At 41.7% G+C, this 18765-nt stretch overlaps 1 protein-coding gene across 6 annotated transcripts in view; it reads left to right on the top strand.

Moving 5' to 3' along the window:
- The window catches only part of B3GNTL1 (UDP-GlcNAc:betaGal beta-1,3-N-acetylglucosaminyltransferase like 1), a 295947-nt gene that overhangs the window by 257099 nt on the left and 20083 nt on the right, over window positions 1–18765 (top strand). For all 6 annotated transcript variants that reach the window (XM_073311998.1, XM_073311995.1, XM_073311993.1 and 3 more), the window contains one exon: window positions 7383–7518. In XM_073311998.1, coding sequence (XP_073168099.1) covers window positions 7383–7518 — 136 coding nt within the window. The remainder of the gene's footprint in view (window positions 1–7382; window positions 7519–18765) is intronic.

Raw genomic sequence — 18765 nt, 5'->3', positions numbered from 1 at the left:
TTGTGCACTAGTGCCAGAGAGTTTTCCCTAGCAGTGCCCTTACGGGTGTCCCCCCTACAACTGAGCTCCTTGTGGCTGCTCCTCCTTCAGTTCCTTCTTACTGTCTGTGGTCTGAACGTTGGTGTTTCCTGGGAACAAAACTGGTTAGTGCTTCCCAGTGGTACTCAAATCGTTAGTCATTTCTTTGTTCCCTTTTTATTTCCTTATTTTCTTGTTTTGATTTGAAAAACGTTACTCTCCACTTGATCTTTCCAGTCCAGCAGGTCTCCAGACTGCATCTGTTAAGCAGAGAGCCTATGCCAAAGTCCCAAGATTTTAAACTTTGCATGGGCTGTAGAAAACATGTGCCTGTTAGTGACCCTCACTGCCATTGTCTCAAGTGATTGGGAGAGGTTACAGGTGCTCCATTTGTCATGACTTCATGAACAGAACGAAAAAACTGAGGGAGGAGCTTCTGATGTATTTTGATGGAGACTGTCCTTAAACTGTCATCAGAGCCCCTTGATCATCTAAGGGAAGCTCTTTGAAGACTCCCTCTTGGCATGCTTCCTCAGCCATTTCGGCAGAAAGGGGCCGTAGGAGATCCCCGGCCCCAGCACCATCTTCTCCAAGGCCCAAGATATCAGAATAATCTTGGTCTCTGAAACATAAGCAGAAGTTGGTATCCAGTTCTTCAAAATCTCGGGTCCAAGACACTTCTACAGAGGAGTGTTGCAGTACTGATGGTACAGTGCACCTGTTGGCTTCCCACTCATCAGTAACGGCTCAGTGTGAGAGACCTGAGCCATTGATTCCAGTGCCCTCCCAGGACCGTTCTCCATGGCTTCAAGAAAGATTTGGCCAGAGATTGGGAAGTTTGGGCCAGACGTGCTTGGGGGCCAGTACCGTAGCAGCCCCCTTGGTGGCCCTATCTATTGGATGCCTTGGAGGATACCACCAGCATCCAGGTTACTTCACCAATGCCTCATGCAAACAGATCCCCCAAGAGGGAACCCTCTCTTATCAGTCCAGTGAGAGTCAATATTGATCAGCCTTTAGGTATTTGACTTACCTCAGCCCACTCTACAGCAGCAACCACTCCTAGTCCAGCAAGACCAGCCTTGAGAGCTATCTGCTTTACCTCCGCTTCAGCCCTTGATGAGACCCCGATACCACCTCTTCCTCACTTGATGAGACTCTGATACCAGAGACATCCTCCCCCTTACTGGACGTCTTTAAAATGCATCAGGAGCACCTCAGGAGAATGTCAGGATGGGGGCATTCAAGTAGAACTAGTGGAGGAGAATACCCACAAGCTCACAGACATCTTAATCCCATAGTGGCAGGAAAGATAGCCCTGCCTATAATTGAGGCAGTTATACAACCAGCCAAAACAATCTGGCAAACCCCTGCCTCTATCCCACCTATGGCCCAACAAATGAAATGGAAATACCAGGTTCTATTCCAGGGGTTTGAGCATCCCACCTCGGCTCATTGGGTGTGGTCTGCGTGAAAGAAAAAAGCCTGGACAAAGATGTCAGAAAAATTGACGTTTTTGTAGGAAACTTTATTTCAATGGCAAGATACAACTCCATATTGCCAATCACCATGACCTGCTATCAAGATACGACTTTGCTCATTGGAAAGCAGTATCCCAGTTTCCAAGCAAGCTGTCCCTTGTTGCTGAGGCACACGTTGTGTCTCATTCAGCTCTTCATACTTCTCTGGACCCAGCAGATTCTGTGGCCAGGGCCATGGTGAAAGCTGTTCCTCCTGATTGTAGGCCTCTGGGATTCCTGTGGAGGTATAACAGGCTACCAAGGACCTCCCTTTTGAAGGATGTGCCTTGCTTTCAGCCAGAATGGATGAATCTTCCCCTAGCTTTAAGGAGGTTCTGAAGTCCTTGAGCCTCTACACCACAGTGATGAAGAGGACAAAATATTATCCTCAGTACCAGCCTAGAGAACAATACTAACTCTTCCATAAGGCTTACCATTTGACTAGGAAGCAAAGGTCACAGAGGAGAAGGCCAGTACCTCCTTGGTCTCAAGGCATCCCCAGGCCTCAAAGCAGCTGATTTCTTCTTATGGAAAGAATAGCTCGCTACCCAACTTGGATCTCACTGCCCATTCCCCACCTTTCTGGGACAGGTTATCCCATTTCCCACATGCAGGGCAATCCATCACCCTGCACAAATGGGTACTAAGCACAGTGGAGGGGGAGGGGGTGGAGAGGAGTAAGCGGCAGGCAGGAAGGCCTCAGGGGAAGAGGTGGAGCGGGAGCAGGAAGAGGTGGAGTGGGGCCCCAGAGTGGAGCATGGGCTGGGCCTCTCCTTGAGGAAGCCAAGCAGGGGCAAAGCCCCAGTCCAGGCACCAGCAGCTCTTCCCACTTCTAGGGAGCTTCCGGCGCTCGCACCCAGCTTCCCCAAATGTGAAAGTCACGCGCTGCCTATGACTGGTCCCTCAACAGGGATATCTTAGTTTGGATATTCTGCATAGGAGATTATCCATAAATACATGTGTCTGCCACTTGGCAGAACAGGAAGCATTCCCGGTCCTGTACCGGAGCATCACAGCCCCTGATCTTTATCAAACACTTTCCTGTTTCCATGAAACAAGGACCTCCTCTGTGCATACCCACCAGTTCCCCTGATTCCCAGGGTTATTATCAAGCTCAAGCAAGATCATGGCAGAATGATCCTTATAGCTCCCACCTGACTGAGACAAATGTGGTATTCAGATGTCCACAAACTGTCTGCTGAAAAATGCTGTTACCAATAACCAGAGACCTCCAAATACAGAACCAGGGTTGGGTGCTGCACCCAAATACAAGTGCTGCACCTCATGGTATGATTAATTAGTGACTGAATGCAAAAGAGGCACACTGCTTCGTGGCAGTCCAGAATTTTCTCCTTAATAGCAGAAAACCTTCAACAAAGGCTACTGACCCTAGTGGAGACATTTTGCCATCTGGATGGGCTCTCTTAGTGTCTTCCCGACTCAGTCTAATTGAGAATTCTGGACTATGGTTTTCCATCTGGCGGCACCCTTGCATAGAGGGGAGAAAGGTTTTCACTCACCCAATCATGGCCAGGTTCCTGAAAGGTTTAGATTGACTATGCATCCACTAGATACAGTTTTGTTCAAGGTCAAGGTTCAGCTTAGACCATATCCTAAATTTCTCTTGGTCTCTGATTTCTGCCTGAATCAGTGCATCTGCCTCCCAGTTTTCTTCTTGATGCCACATATGTACAAGGGAGAGTGAAGACTCCACATATTTGTTGAGCATGGGCTTGATACCTAGATAGGACAAAGCCTTTTGGGGTTTCTTTCCAGCTCTTTGTTTCTTACGCAGAACATGAGAGGTCATCCAGTCACAACTTGGGGACTCTCAAAATGGATCACCAGCTGCATTACAGTGTGTTATGCTGCCAAAGGAATAATGCCTTTTGGCAAGTTTATGGCACACTCAGCCAGAGCACATTCAACCTTGGAAGCATTTGTGGCAAACATCCCAATTATGAACATTTGTAGAGCAGTGTCATGGCCTTCGATTCATGCATTCACCAGACATTGCACATTGTCTGCTGCAACTAGGGAAGATGCCAATGTTGGCAGGGTAGTCCTACAGTCCCTCTTCTGATGTGGCCTTAAGACCCACTGCCTGGAGTCACCTACAGAGTAATAGATACATGCTAGCACTCAAAGAAAAAAATGGTTACTTACCTTCTTGCTATTGCTGTTCTTCAAAATGTGTTGCATGTGTCCATTACACACCCGTTCTCCTTCCCGAACATCACAGAGGCTATCATCGGTTCCCACTGTGAAGAAACTGAAGGAAGAGCAGGGCAACACCACCTTTTATTTCCCTCACTTTGAGACACAAGGAGCTTGGTGGTGTGTGGAGGACCCCCCCTTACAAGTATTGCAAGGGAAACTCTCTGGTACTAGTGCACAAGAGGCGCACACAACTACAGTGTAATGGACATATGCAACACAGCTCAAGAAACAACAGTTATGAGAAGGTAAGTAACCATTTTTTCCTCAAAGCTTGCTTCAAGCTGAACTTCACATCCTGCAACCTGGCAGGTTTGGCTTTAGATTTTAACAAATCATTGTCAGGCTGATCCTGCAGGTTTATCAGAGCACTTCAAGTTAAGCATATGCCTGGCAGAGTCTGTAGAGAATTCAGAGTTCCCAGATGTGCACAAAATCTTAAAATGAACAATTTGAGAATTAATCACCCAGCCTACCAAAAAAAAAAAAAAAAACCCTCCAGGGCACGAATCTCATTGAGAATAAATGAACAAATCACATCTGCAGTTTCTAGACCAGACCATTTTAAGCTATGTTGGTCCCGTCCCTCATTGTCTCCCCTGCCAAAAAGAACAAGTCACAAATTCCTTGTCCAGTAAACATCAAAATTCATCTTCCCTCAACAAACAGCAACCCACTCTCCTTAGTCCTGAGAAATTTGGTCAGTCAATTTGGTTTTGGCAAAGTTGGGTGTGGTTCAAAATTGCACTTAAAAGAGAAAGTGAGTCACACTCTAAACTCAGAAAGGATTATGGTATAGCTCAACTCTTCATCATAGATAATTTTAAAGAAACCATTTTAATGCAAGAAGTTACTGTGACTCTCAAGATATTTAATACTATACCACTGTAACTCACTCATTGAAACAGTCTAGTAACAGGGAGCTGTATTTTATGACACCGAACATGTTCTGTTGGGAGTATCATTTAGAAAGAGAAATCCTGCTCAAGAAGAAAATAACTCTGCCCTGATCTCTCTCTCTCACCCCCCCCCCCTTCCTGTAGCCTCACTCACTTGCATTTAAAGAATAACATTGTAACTGTTGGGAATGGCAGGGCTAAGTCCACCTTTTCAAATAAAGAGCAGAGTAGAAGCACTAAAAGCTCCTTTATCCCTCAGTTCTGCACTTTGAGATATTTTTGGACTTCTTAAGGCTAAAATATCTAAAACTCTAAAATATCAATCCATTAAAAGCCCTAGAAAATGTCCACGGTGTTAACTTGTGGGAAATTAGTACATGGAAAAATGCTGTATTTATATGGTGCAACTAGTTCTGCTATATTTTAGCAGTGCTCAGAGGCACAACATCTTGAAAGGCAACGTTGAGGCTCTTATATGTTAAAAAAAAAAAATAAAAAAAAATACCAAGGTGATGGTAAAGGCTAAGGAGTGGTTTTATATTTAAGTAACATGGAAAGAAATTATAGTTAGGTGGAAAACCTAAATATAAGCAGAACATTTGATATCTGAGTCATGTTTTCAATTAGAACACTTTAGGGTTTTAGAAACTAGTCAAGGGAAATGTAGGAGTTTATTATTTAGAAGGAATTTTATATACCGTAATATTCAGGAGAACTATCAACATTTCAGTTTTCTAAATATAGCTTTTCACTATCCAGATGTCTTTTCAATTATTTTGATTCAGCCAGGGGTGAAAGTAACTTAAAAGTCTTACCGGTACAGGAGCCAGGCTCCGGGCCCCTATAAGGGGTGGGGTTGGGGGGGGTCAGCCTCCCCCAGCCAGCCCTTCAGCACTGCCCGGCCTGCGCTGCCTGGGGCTCCGGCAGCGATTTAAAGGGCCTAGGGCACCTGCCTGGCAGCAGCAGCAGGGAACCCCAGGCCCTTATAAATCGCCAGGCCCCACCCCACTGGCCCTTGGGGGGCAAAAGGGGCTTTAACGTCAGCTATGCACAGGCCCGTACCGGTGGCCATTTCTTACCAGTATGCCACACCGGCCCACTTTCACCTCTGGATTCAGCTCAGCGGTATGGTTTTCAAACTTAAGTATTCCTAATTGTAATAGTATGTTTTTTTAAAAATCCTAACATCTTTGTGAGCTATCTTAAAAAAATCATCTTATAAAAGAATTACCTCAAGTCAAAGTCTCTTGTTATTACTCCTAAAATCCTAAAGTCCACTGCATGCATCTGATGAAGTGAGCTGTAGCTCATGAAAGCTTATGCTCAGATAAATTTATTAGTTTCTAAGGTGCCACAAGTACTCCTTTTCTTTTTGTGAATACAGACTAACACAGCTGCTACTCTGAATCCTAAAACAGTAACATTCATGCTGTGTAGAATGAGTATATAATGGCAGTAGGCTCCACTACTGGATATTTTGAGACCCAGTGCAAAAAGCTTTGGACCATTGTAGACCTGTCTCATTTTACTGTCCATTGCCATGAGGCGCTGAGCTCTCTCAAGTGTAGTTGAAGGTGCTCAGAACCTCACAGGTTTGGGCCCTGAGTTAGTTTCTTGGGAAACGTGGGAGCCATTTTTGGAAGACCAATTAACAATATCTTTCAGGGCAGAGACTGCATGTTCCACCCTCAGTTATTGAAGGAAATTGCCAAAAAAGGGTTGGGGTGTGGAGCAAATAGGGAGGCTGTACAGGCCTAAGAACAAGGGGGTAAGAATGACATTATTCCAGAAGTTTGAGATCATGGTAGTCAAAACCTGTCAATAACAACTTTATATGTGTGTACCATCCAGATAAAAATGTGTGGGTGGGTGTATATACACGTGTGTGCACATGCACACTCTCTCTAGTAACATAAATACCCATCCTTTGAGGATATGGCGTGCTCGGGGAAAGGGGGTGGAGCAGGGGTGGGAAGAGGTGGGGCGGGGGGTGGAGGTGGGGCCTCGGGGGAAGGAGTGGAGTGGAAGCAGAGCTTGGGTTGAGCACCCCTTGGCACTTTGGAAAGAACAGCAAGAGGAGCAGCCGGATGATCCACCCTCTTTCAACCTCTGACTCCACCACCTCAGCCAAGCTTCACAATCATCATTGCTGAGTACAGTATTAAATTATTTGTTTAAAATTGTTTAAAACTTATACCTGTATTACGTTGTTTGTTTTAAATTGTTTAAAATTTATACTGTATATGCATATAATGTCTTCTGTCTGATGAAAAAAATTTCCCCCTCCACCCCATTTACATTAATCGTTATGGGAAATTTGATTCGCTTAACATCGTTTCTCTTAAAGTCGCATTTTTCAAGAACATAACTAAAACATTAAGTGAGAAGTTACTGTGTATCTCATGAATATATTTTAGGCTTTAGAAGAAATGTAGGTTGTGACTCTAGTGTATTCAAAATCTTTCAGTGTGAATTGAAAGAGCATGGCATATGAACTGAATACTGTAAATAGAACATAGTCTCCCACCCCCAGAGGCAGAGATAACAAGTTTAACGTTTAAACAAGAGATTTTTTTTTCCAGCCACAGAATTAATTTCCACTGGAATTGTTGCTAGTGTGATCTTTCAGTGTGCTTTTTGCATCAAGAGTGAGTCTGTGTTGACAGTGCTATTTCTTACATTGTTAATCCATTTAGGGGCCAGACTCACATCTTTTCCAATTCCCCAGGGGAACCATCTGGAATCACCGAGTCAGGTTTCTGGAAGACAGAGCCCTCAAGCACTGGACATCTTTCACCATTTGGAATGCTGGCAAACAGGGCAGGAAGCTCTATAGAAGCTTATCACCAGCTAATCAGAAAAAGGTGAGATGTCAAGAAAATCAAGTGTGGGTAAAAGCTGTAAAAAGCGCAGTTTCTTCTCTCCTTCCTACTAGCTCCTTGATAGTTAAGGGTGTTGTAGCACAGTGGTTCACAAACGGGTTCGCGAACACCTGGGGGTTCTCCGAACGTTACAGGAGGTTCTCCAGACAAATTTCACTCATGGCAGCCAGAGGACCCTGGGCACTGGAGGCAGCAGGTGGGACCCAGTTGCAGGGCAGACAGCCCGAGCCCCAGGGAGAGCGGAGCAGGGCAGTTGGGGCTGGCAGCCCGAGCCCCGCCCCCATCAGCAGGGGAGCTGGCCACCTGAACCCCAGCGCTCTGCGCGGGGCTGGCAGCCCGAGCCCCAGGGAGAGCGGCGCCAGGCAGTTGGGGCTGGCAGCCCAAGCCCCAGCGGTCAGCGGGACCTGCAGCCTGAGCTCAGTTGACCAGGGCGGTCAACGGGGTCCAGCAGCAGGAGCCTCACGGAATGGGGGGAAATTTAAACTTAAATCCCTGGAAATATTCATTTTTAGGAGGGGGTTCACAAGATTTCACAATGTAATGAAAGGGGTTCGCGGGCTGTTAAAGTTTGGGAACCACTGTTGTAGCATAATGTGTCCCCCTAGCATTTTTAAAAAATGTACTTAGTTTCCCAGTCTGTGTGTTAGCTGTGCTGCTATCTTTTTTTAAATCATGGTATTCATCTCTCTTCCAACTGATGTACTGTTATATTGTGTTTGCCTGTTGATGACTGCATGTAATAAATGATCAGACCGTATGTCACAGCTCATGGCCTTGTTGCTGTATAAGCTTCACACCACCTAGCAGTTCCAGGTGAACTAAAGGAAAAAAGCCTTTCTGGGTGGGACTGTACTAAAATATCGTGGCTTGAAATGTTTCATATGTGCATAACATTCATCTCTGTCCTGAGGTGAATCCTGGACAAGGGCCTCATGACGTGCTAAATAATCTGGTTTGTGTTATGTGGAATAGACACTTTATATCCCCCAGTAGAAATCATGATTGTTAAACATAGAGGAGAAAATGTTGTATATGAATATAGGATTTAATTTATAATGCATTTCTTTCCGAACATGGTAGTTACTTAGAATTGGCAATGAAAGAATTTTGCTCAGGAGAGATTTGTATGGGAATTAAAATACCTTGCTCTCATATCATTTTCTTGTTGTCTTATAACTTTTTGAGATAAAGGCTCCAGGGTTAATGTCATATGTCTGTTTCCTATAAATGGTCTTGAAACATCAATTTTAATGAAAAATATGGAAGGAAGACAAGAGAATGAAAACATGAGAACCTGATTAATCCAGTGGTCCTCAGACCACACACATCCAGTAAGAAAGTAAAACAAATGAGTACACCCACAGTTGAATTCATTGGGTGGAAATGGGAGACAGTCACATAAGGAGTCTGTGGTAGCAGGTATTGAACCCCGATCTCTTGAATGTGCTTCCAGTGCCATCCTTCTTTATCTGTGAATGAGGCAGTGGGTAAAGTAACTTGCAAGTAATGAGAAGTTTAATGCTGGGCACATAAGAAAAATTACTTCAGTAAAAAGGACAGAACAGTTTGCTTCAAAGTGTTGAGTCATCTTGGCTCCTCGATGCAGTGTGCATGAGTCTGTGAGGTTTCTATAAAAAGGCACTCTGTATATCGTCAGTGTTTTGCAAAGTGCTGTGTGAATTCCCCTGACTCTCTCAAGTTCACCACACTTTCCAGCTGATGGCCCTGTATGAATTAGGAAATAATTTCATAGGTAAGAGATGGGAGGGTGTTTGGTGACACTACACAAAAGCAAGAACTTCTGAAATGAAAACCAGAAAACAGTCTGTGGTGTCTGTGTTACAACCCATCTCCTCCTTAGCTTTGTTAAATATGTATATATAACCAATTTAATATGCAGCTGGATTTAAGATAGAATGATTCTCTAATTCTGTGATGCAAGTGACACCTACTTCTATAGAAGTTAATATCCTGTGCTGTAGGAAACAGTGATAACTTGAGGATGCCATCACAAAATAGATGAAAAGGGCAAGAAAATGTTCATGGTATTGTTTGAGCTGTTTTGCTGCTGAGAAGCTAAGACTTATCCCTTGTGCAGTATGGAGCAGCCCTGCTTCAGCAATACTCTAGCACTGTTGATGTGCTTCTAATTAACCGGAATCCTGATGTTCTTTCCATCTGACCTTTGTATCATGTTTGCTTTGGCAGTGCTTCAGACCATGATATTCTTTTGCTTCTGTCAAGGTTGTAATTAAGCATATTTCAGTATGCTGTCCCTGGGTACTGAAACATGGCTTTAGCCATTAACCCATTTGTTACTAAATGCTATACCCACTACATCTAGGAAACACACTTGCCTGTTGCAGGTGTACATGCCAAATGCACACTACTGTCTGATTCATTTCAGTGGTGTTCTGCAGAAAAATTCTGGTAAAATATAGGCATGTCATGGCAGTTTTTAAGAGGGAGTGTCAACTAGCAATTAAAACAAAGTATCTGTAGCTATCTCAGTTGGTTTCAGTTGCCGTTGTAGATTCTCGGGCTTGATTTTTAAACATGCTTAGGTGTCTCAGACTGGGTACCCAAAATCAGTGGATGCTTTTCAAACTTTGGGTCAAAGTGACTTGCTCAGGATCACACAGCAAGTCAATGGCAAAGCTTTGGAACAAAGCCAAAGTCTCCTGACTCCGAATACCAAGCAATATTCATGAGTTCATGCTGCCTGCCTTTAAAAAGACAAGTTACTATAGTTTGCTATATCTGACCCAAAGCAGATCAAATTCTGTCTAAATCAACAGAGAAAAGTACCCAAAGTATCTGATCTTTACTTTTCCTCAAAAATCTGTCAAAGACTTTAAACAACAAAATTCCACAAGCTCAGAGGTTGTAAATAATTCTTGCTTTACCTTTTACGGCCTAAAATCATAAAATGATCTTTTCAGGGTGATATAGGGAAATTATCTTTACAGGGTAATCCGAAAGATTTAGTATGGTTTAGATTATAGACATGAAAGTGGTATTCCATGTTCTTGAATCTCCAAATAGTCAGGTACTGAATCATAATACTAAGTGAAGGTCCAAATGAAAATGTGTCACCTATTTAAAATAGCCTACTTTAGTATAGAACATTAACAACAAAATCTGTTGTACTAGACCAGTGCAACACCATTTTCTTCAATGAAGTTGTGTTCGCATAAATAGGTGTAGAATCTGGTACATCACCTGTATGCTAATGACTTTTAGACATATATGCTTAGGGCCTAAGTCACTTAGATGCTTTTGAAAATTGTACCCATATTCAACTTTATTACTGCTGTATCCTATTACTATTAAAGTATTATTGCCTCATTAAAAATTAGACTCTGTAGTGTATAATTCAATTTTGAAAATGGGACTTAGACTTCTTAGTCATGTAGGCACTTGTGAATATTTTATTTATAGATTAGATTCTGGTTGGAGCAATGCAAAAATTTAAATATGTCTGACTTTTCATTATGGGGATTAATCAGTTTGGGCTGTCCAGTGAAAAGCATAATGTGGCCACTCCTGAGCTTTTGAAGCAGTGGATGTGTCTGGTATACTTAGGAGTGGGATATCCTATATTTATTAGATGTATATGAAGCATTTGAAAAGTATACTAATTGTGTACTTAATAGCACTACTGCTTCAGAAACGGAACTTGGCATTTTCTGGAAGCATCAGTCTTCCTTTGTTCAGAGATACTTGCAAAATGTTATCCAATTGTGTTTTGAAAATAGTCTGAAATGGCATTGTGGTAATGTCCTAAAGAAAAAGGACACCTAGCTAATATCCTCCTCTCCTCCCTAAGAATGTGATGGTGATTAAAAGAAATAATATTTTGTCTCCAAAGAGTCCAGGCATGAATTCAGAGCTCAGTGTTTATGCTAGCCTGATAGTAACCTAGCAGGAACAACACTTGTTTAACTAGTATTTTTTTTAATGAATTGATTGCCAGTATCTCAGTATTCTTAAGGAAATGCTGCTTCCTGACTTTACCCTTCTTGATTCAAACAGTTGACAGTGGGGTAGTGTTAGCATTTCTGCATGAGTGAAACTGAACAGACCTTTTTTTGTTTAAAACACATCCGTTTTGTCTGTAATGTGCAATTGAAGATGGAAACCAAATGTTTCTGGGATGCTATGTATGCCTAGAGGGATTTTTTGGTGCTGTCTTGTCTATTCTATTGTTGTTTGTCAAACCTCAGCTAAAAGGAATACTTTTGCACTGTTTCTGTACTATTCCGTAAAGCCACAGCTGGAAATAGTGTTCCAAAGAGAACAGCACATAAGCAGCTAACTGAAAAACAGTGAGAGAAGCAATGAATAAGCTCTTGCTCTAGTTACGCTAATTAAGCTACTAGGGGAGAGCATCTTTAGAAGTGCGCCCATAATACCATGGCTAACCCAATCCCATAAAGCCTCTGTATGACAACCCTTTTCATCAATAGCATATCAGGAAAGTATCTTGTGAACCCCCTCTTTGTAGCATGTTATCTATCCACTTAATGTTTTAAATCAAATGTTTGAGTCTGATACTGACCTTTTTTATCTGCAAGGTGCTGTGGTTTATCAGTAACAGGGTCATCTGTCTGTGCTGCGACTACAGTCCTGTACCTGTACTACAGGCTCAGAAAACTTCTAACTTTTGCAGTGGTTTCAAAATATTTAAAATATATGAAGGGCCTCAGAGAGTGAAAAGGGGAGAACTGAGACTCTAGAGATATAAGTAGAGGAAACCAAACTTACACCCCTGCTTTTAGTGAAGCAACAAATTGCGCTGTTACGAACCTGTTTCACAGGAGAGCTTAAAGAGAGATGGCAACAAGGAAATAAGAATGGGGAAGAAGTACAAGTTTCAGTAAAACCCAGGTGTGGAGAGCCTGGAAATGGAGACTCCCTGCCTCCAACATCCACGTTATTAACTTAACAGAAATATGACTTATGAATTAAAGATAGCAAGGAAATCTCTTTGAAAACTATTATGATGCTCAGTATCTGAAGCACTTACAGGACAGATTCTGCAGCACAGTGACTGCAGTTTACGCCTAGTCTGCAATTGAAAATATTACTGTCATAGATTCATAGATATTTAGGTCAGAAGGGACCACTATGATCATCTAGTCTGACCCCCTGCACAACGCAGGCCACAGAACCCCAGCCACCACTCCTACAAAAAAAACCCTTACACCTATATCTGTGCTATTGAAGTCTTCAAATCGTAGTTTAAAGACTTCAAGGAGCAGAGAATCCTCCAGCAAGTGACCTGTGCCCCATGCTACAGAGGAAGGCGAAAAACCTCCAGGGCCTTCCAATCTGCCCTGGAGGAAAATTCCTTCCCGACCCCAAATATGGCAATCAGCTAAACCCTGAGCATATGGGCAAGATTCATCAGCCAGATAATACAGAAAATTCTTTCCTGGGTAACTCAGATCTTACCCCATCTAATAACCCATCACAGGCCATTGGGCCTATTTACCATGAATATTTAATTACCAAAACCATGTTATCCCATCATACCATCTCCTCCATAAACTTATCGAGTTTAATCTTAAAGCCAGATAGATCTTTTCCCCCCACTGCTTCCCTTGGAAGGCTATTCCAAAACTGTCATAACTCTTCTTTTGGGATCTGATTCTTTTACTGAACTAGTTATACTTGTACAAGCCCCTTGTTATCTATAATTGTAGAAAGATACCTCGTGTAGCTTATTTTCTGTCCCTTATAGGAATAAGCACTTTTATGCCTATATAACTGCGCTCACACTAGGGGAGTTTTACCACTTTAACTGTACTATACTGGTACAACTTTTATGTTGGACAGACCCTTCCTGTATAGGGTAACGTGCCTGTGTAGCCCAGTGATTAAGACCAGACCACAAGAGTGTAATTTTAGAGAAGGTATTACATCTGTTTCAAAGCATTTTAATGATTTTGGCCATCGCATGTCAGGCTTGGGTTTTCAAGCTATTGAATCAGTTAAAACAAACTAGAGGAGATGACAGACAGAGGCAAAAGAAGCAGTCTCAATATTTTTAATAGGAATTGGCTGCTAAAGAAGTGACCAAAGGCCGTCCTCCATTTCTGGAGAATAGAAACTTACCAGTGGGTCCCAAGCTGTTTTCTGTGAATGGAGCTATTTGTTGCATGTAATAAGGGATTGTGTTTATGCTTAGAGGTGTTTACGTTGTATGTTGGCTGCAACATAGGCACTGGATTCTGGCAGTCAAGTGGTTTTGCAGCCTTCTGATGAGGGATATTGTTATATTTATATGTGTTGAGGGGAAGTAATGCTGTCTGTAACTGAGCAGTGTCTCAGATCTGATAAATGAAGCACATGCTTGGAATTAAAAGGCACACCGCCTTCCTGTGGTTCAGCAGTAACGATGAACAGGTGGAATGAGATTGGCACTTCAATGCTGATTATGATCTTTGGATCTTGTGTAAGAATGGTCATGCTTATTAGCTTTGTGGTTCCAGTTGAGACAGACTGGAAGGCCTGTACATCTGGCATGGTGTCTCTTTTTGTTTGAGATTAACTTCACTTTCTTTTATTATACTATGGTGCTTACACTCTGAGTTATTTTTTTCTGAGGTGCGTGAAAAGAATAGATTTTACTTTTCCAGAAACGTATATTAAAATAATCCCTAGGCCTTCAAGCAACTATCAGTGTAAGAAGTTGGAACAAAGAGAAAGATTGTGAAGCTCATTAGAGATTTAAAATATATGAAAGATGCATGAGCCCAGGCAATAAAATCCCCTATCATAATTCTGCAATATATGATCTAGGGAAAATGTGCTAGAGAGGACTTGGTAAGTGTTTTGTACAGTTTTCTAAGGCTTATTCACATGGGACTAACTTACAGTAAAGCAATAGAGGTTCATTATAGCTAGCATTGTATTTCTTGTGCATCACAGTGTTTAGGGAGGTGGTAGAGAAAATCAAGTAGCAAAGTCATTGTACTTCATTGTAGAGTTCACTGTCCCAGTTTGCTATAATCAGGTTCCACAGCATGCTGGAAATCATCAGCCTACATGTAAAGCACATTGCAACTGATATCAAGCTCATTATCAAAGTGAAATATAATTTTGAGGAAAGAAAATACTGTGAAGAACACCCTGCTAACAAAAGTAGTGTTCTTAGGTTGCTAAACTCTGCATAGGCCTTACCACTGGAAATTTGAATACAATGATGAGCAGAGGAGAAAGTGTAAAAAGCCATTTCCTGTAGTGAACAAGAAATCAGAAGGCACATCAAGTATGAAATGAGCTACTGTTCATCTTGTTACAACTATTAGACACTTTCAAAAAACTAGTTTTGCAAAAATAATAATAATGAATATATTCCAAGGCGAATCCTCTTGATTTCCTGTACTGTATATTAGTATTGGGGGTTCCAGGAAGTGCTCAGTGTTGGCCCAACTCTGTTCCCATTGAAATCAATGGTAAAACTCCCACTGACTTCATTGGCAGCAGAGTTAAGCATTGTCTTCACTAGAAACTCTCACCCTAGATGGATTTTCAAAAGCAGCTAGTGATTTGGGGTTCCTCAATTTTGGGGTCCCCAATTCGAGAGACTTTAAAGAGTCTTGATTTTCAGAAGGTGGGTGTGCAGCACTATCTAACATTTCTAGTCTCTAACCGCCTTCAAACAACTGCCATTTTTGTTAAAAACAACCTGCCAGAAAAATGTTTCCTTCTTCCCCAAATGTGGAATATCTCCCCCAGTGGGAGATTTGTCAGAGTTAGGATTTTGGAATTTGGTCCAGATAGATTTTTTGTTGTGAAAGAGTGTTGTGTTTTGGTTTGGTTTTAATGCTACATTTGTTTACATATGATGTAAGCCCTGCCAATAAAGCACTGTTTCTCATAATAACTGTATAACTGATGACTTATGTGTAGCTGCAGGAATTGTGCTTTTCCCTTCCTATATTTTAGCTTGGAAAAGTAGCAATCTTTTTTTTTCTTTTGGAATTGTGAAGATTTGAGTAAAACACAGACAATCAAAACAAAAAAATATTTTGCCACTCTCTCATTTTCTTACAACCAAAGAGTGATCTGATAAATCAATCACAGATACTCAGAAGCCATTGCAATATTGCATTCTGTTGTTTCCTAATAATGGTTATTTTGGCTTTTGAGCCAACTGAAAGCAGTAAATAAGCCTTAGAGTAACTAACTCATTTACTTATGATCCAGCTTGAGAGTATTTTTCAGTCATTACATTATTTTATAATTCATAGGTTTCTCCCCAGGATACAGTACTGCAGACACGGATGGTCTTCGTAAAAGACACAAGATTGGAATTAATTGGTGGAGGAAAATAAATAAAGAGACTGTGTTAAGCCTATTAGTCTAAAGTAAACAGGTCATGTAAGCCTGATGCTCTGAGTTCTGCTTATTGCATAAACAGTTGGGTGCAAGTTCTGTATCCAGTTTCCGGACACACATTTTTTTAAATTAAAAAATAAATAGTAGTGGCAGAAAAATAATCAACTGTCTCTTGGACCACCCACATGGTGTATAACCCAGTGGAAGAATTACCTATTCAAGGCTAATGTGTTTTACAGTACTATAGTTATCAGGTTTAAACTGCCTAAAACCATTGGAAGTTACATATAAAGATACCTCTGTATTAGGCATTCATCTTTCTGAAAGAAAACTTTAATTTGGGTTGAATCAACCCATCTTCCAAGGGAAATTTGTCTCATATACTTACCTGCTATGTAAAATCATACATTGTATTAGCTTGATTCTTTCATGCTTTCTTTTATTGCCTTTACTGGGACTTTCATATGTCAGATGACCTCAGGATTGGATGTGTAGTGTGGCCAACACATGGTGTTTATACTTTGCAGCAGGTAGTGGCCATAGTTGGTACATGGGGGAGGTAATATGCTGGTCAAGGACCCTAGTCATACAGGAAAGGTCGTTGGGTACATAACACTGAGTGGCTATAAATACAGTCCATGGACAGATCAAGACTTTTTTGTAGTTATTTAAGAACAAAATCCTGCTGATGCTCAGCACAATAATGCTCTTCATTTCAGGGCCTGGAGTTGAATTTTCAACTTCATTCCTTGGGAATTAATCCTGGATTATGCTTTTCCTTTTATCTTAGCTGAAAGGTGAACAGTTTATTCTTTGATCACAAAGTTGGAAAAATAATTAAATAAATTATCCATAACAGCATTGATATTGCAAAAAAGATAGCTCAGGTCCTTGGAACAGAAATCCAGGGTATTGTTTTATATTTCCTGCAAGAATTAAGTTCCGCCACCAATAACTTTTTTGCACTAGGAGAGGGAATAATAATGAGATAATAGTAAAGCAAAGTTTAACAAATATGATCCGCTGCTAGTAATGGGACGTCTTTTATATTTGTTAAATGTTGTTATATTAACCCTATTATACCATTCATTATTGCCATTGGTAGTGCAAAAAAGTTTGGTGGGGGGAACTTAACTCTTGCAGGGAAGTGAAGAGTTTGAAAGCAGGTAAATGCAGCATGCAAAGTACCAAGACATAAAATGTGCATCCTAAATTTGGCAAGGAAACATTAGCCTGTTGCCACACAAACTGAGATGGGAAACACATAATTGTTCCCTACAAGTATTCTCCATTGGTTTGTACACTTCCATTTTAAATTCCTCATGTAATGGGGAACCTTAGAAGATTATTGCACAATCAGATGGCTCCCATCCCATGGCTTGTCCGCACAGAAGAGAAGCACAGAGGGAAAGTTTAGGGTGCCACTACCATGCCCAATCCTGGCTCTCCTATAACATGTGTAATTGACACTCCACAGACTCTTTACATGCTGAAATATGGAGGAGTGTTTGGGGCAGAGCTCACAGGAATGAAAATTATGTTAATTTGTGCATTTGAGAGAGTAACTCAAAGAGCTAGAATCTGGACCTTAAGTGTTTTGGCTTCAAGTAATTGATCATGGTTATCACATGCCAATATCCTACCCACCCCCATCAGTCACTGTGTAAATTCTTTTTGCAGACATCAATCCCACTAGCTCCTTAATCACTTCTGCTTTACTCTTGGGTTCCATCCAGTTGGTTGATCTTTCTCTTGTACTGAGGTGCCCAGCACTGGGTGCAATATTCTCAGTGTGATCTTACAACCGACATTGCTGGGGGACTCTCCTCTTGTTGGTCTGTGATGTGATGCTTCTGTACTCGCAGACGGAAACTCCATTAGTTTGTTTTTCCATTCTCATCTAATTAGCAGTCCATTGTCACCCTCACGCTCTTCCAGCAGTCCTGCTTTCCAAGCAGAAACATCTGCCTCCCATGGAGTGTTTGATTAGTTTCCTCCAGATTTTAATAGCTGTATTTTTCCCCACTGAGTCTCATTTTGTTATGTTCTGCTCATGTTTCTAGTTACTCTGTGTTCCTTTATTATTTATCTTTTTTCTCTGTTGTTCACGGATTGGCTTATAATAGAAGGGCTGATACAACAGTGATTTTACCTAGGGCTTGAAAAGAGCCCCAACTGATAGTACTTGGCTTCCACCCCAAAGACTTTCTGCATGAGACAGTCTTTATTTTGTAACTGAAAAAAAGTTCAGTCTGAGAATTGCCTGAAGGCACTGAGGGCCTAATTCTGTTGCCAAGGAATTTTGCCCTGGCTTGGAAGGGCAGAGGGCTGGCAATTCCCTATCGCTTTTCACCTTCAGACCAAGAGTAGAGTAACAATGGGAGATTGACTGATTTACTCCATGTAAATTATGTCACTCAGGTGTGAATTAGCCACCCTGCTGAGTGACATAACTTATGCTGATTTAAGCGCTGGTGTGGACAGCGCTATATCAGGGGGAGAAAGTCTCCCCCTGACATAGCTGCTGACACTTGAAGGAGCGGGAGTCATTAAGCCAACGAGAGAGTTCTCTCCTTTCAGCTTAGAGTGGCTACACTAGAGTGATTACAGTGGCGCAGCTGTATCAGTGCAGCTGCGCCTCTGTCAGCTCTCTAGTGTAGCCATAGACGATGGGACTGATGTAACTCCCACTGAAATTAATGAAAAGACTTCCATTGTCTTCAGAGGGAGTGGGGATCACTAGATTAAGGGAAATGATTATCTTAATCATAGGAAGAAAATGAGGTGGCTGCTGCTATGAAAAGAATCCAGCCTTCTGCAACATTATGTGACTAAGAAATAAAAACCCAGCTGTCTGAATTTTCAAGCTTTCTAGTTTTT

The sequence above is a fragment of the Lepidochelys kempii genome, chromosome 14, assembly GCF_965140265.1.
Source record: "Lepidochelys kempii isolate rLepKem1 chromosome 14, rLepKem1.hap2, whole genome shotgun sequence".
Classification (NCBI taxonomy): Eukaryota; Metazoa; Chordata; order Testudines; family Cheloniidae; genus Lepidochelys; species Lepidochelys kempii.
Note: the sequence above shows the minus strand (reverse complement) of the source record. Positions and strands in the feature narration are given on the sequence as shown.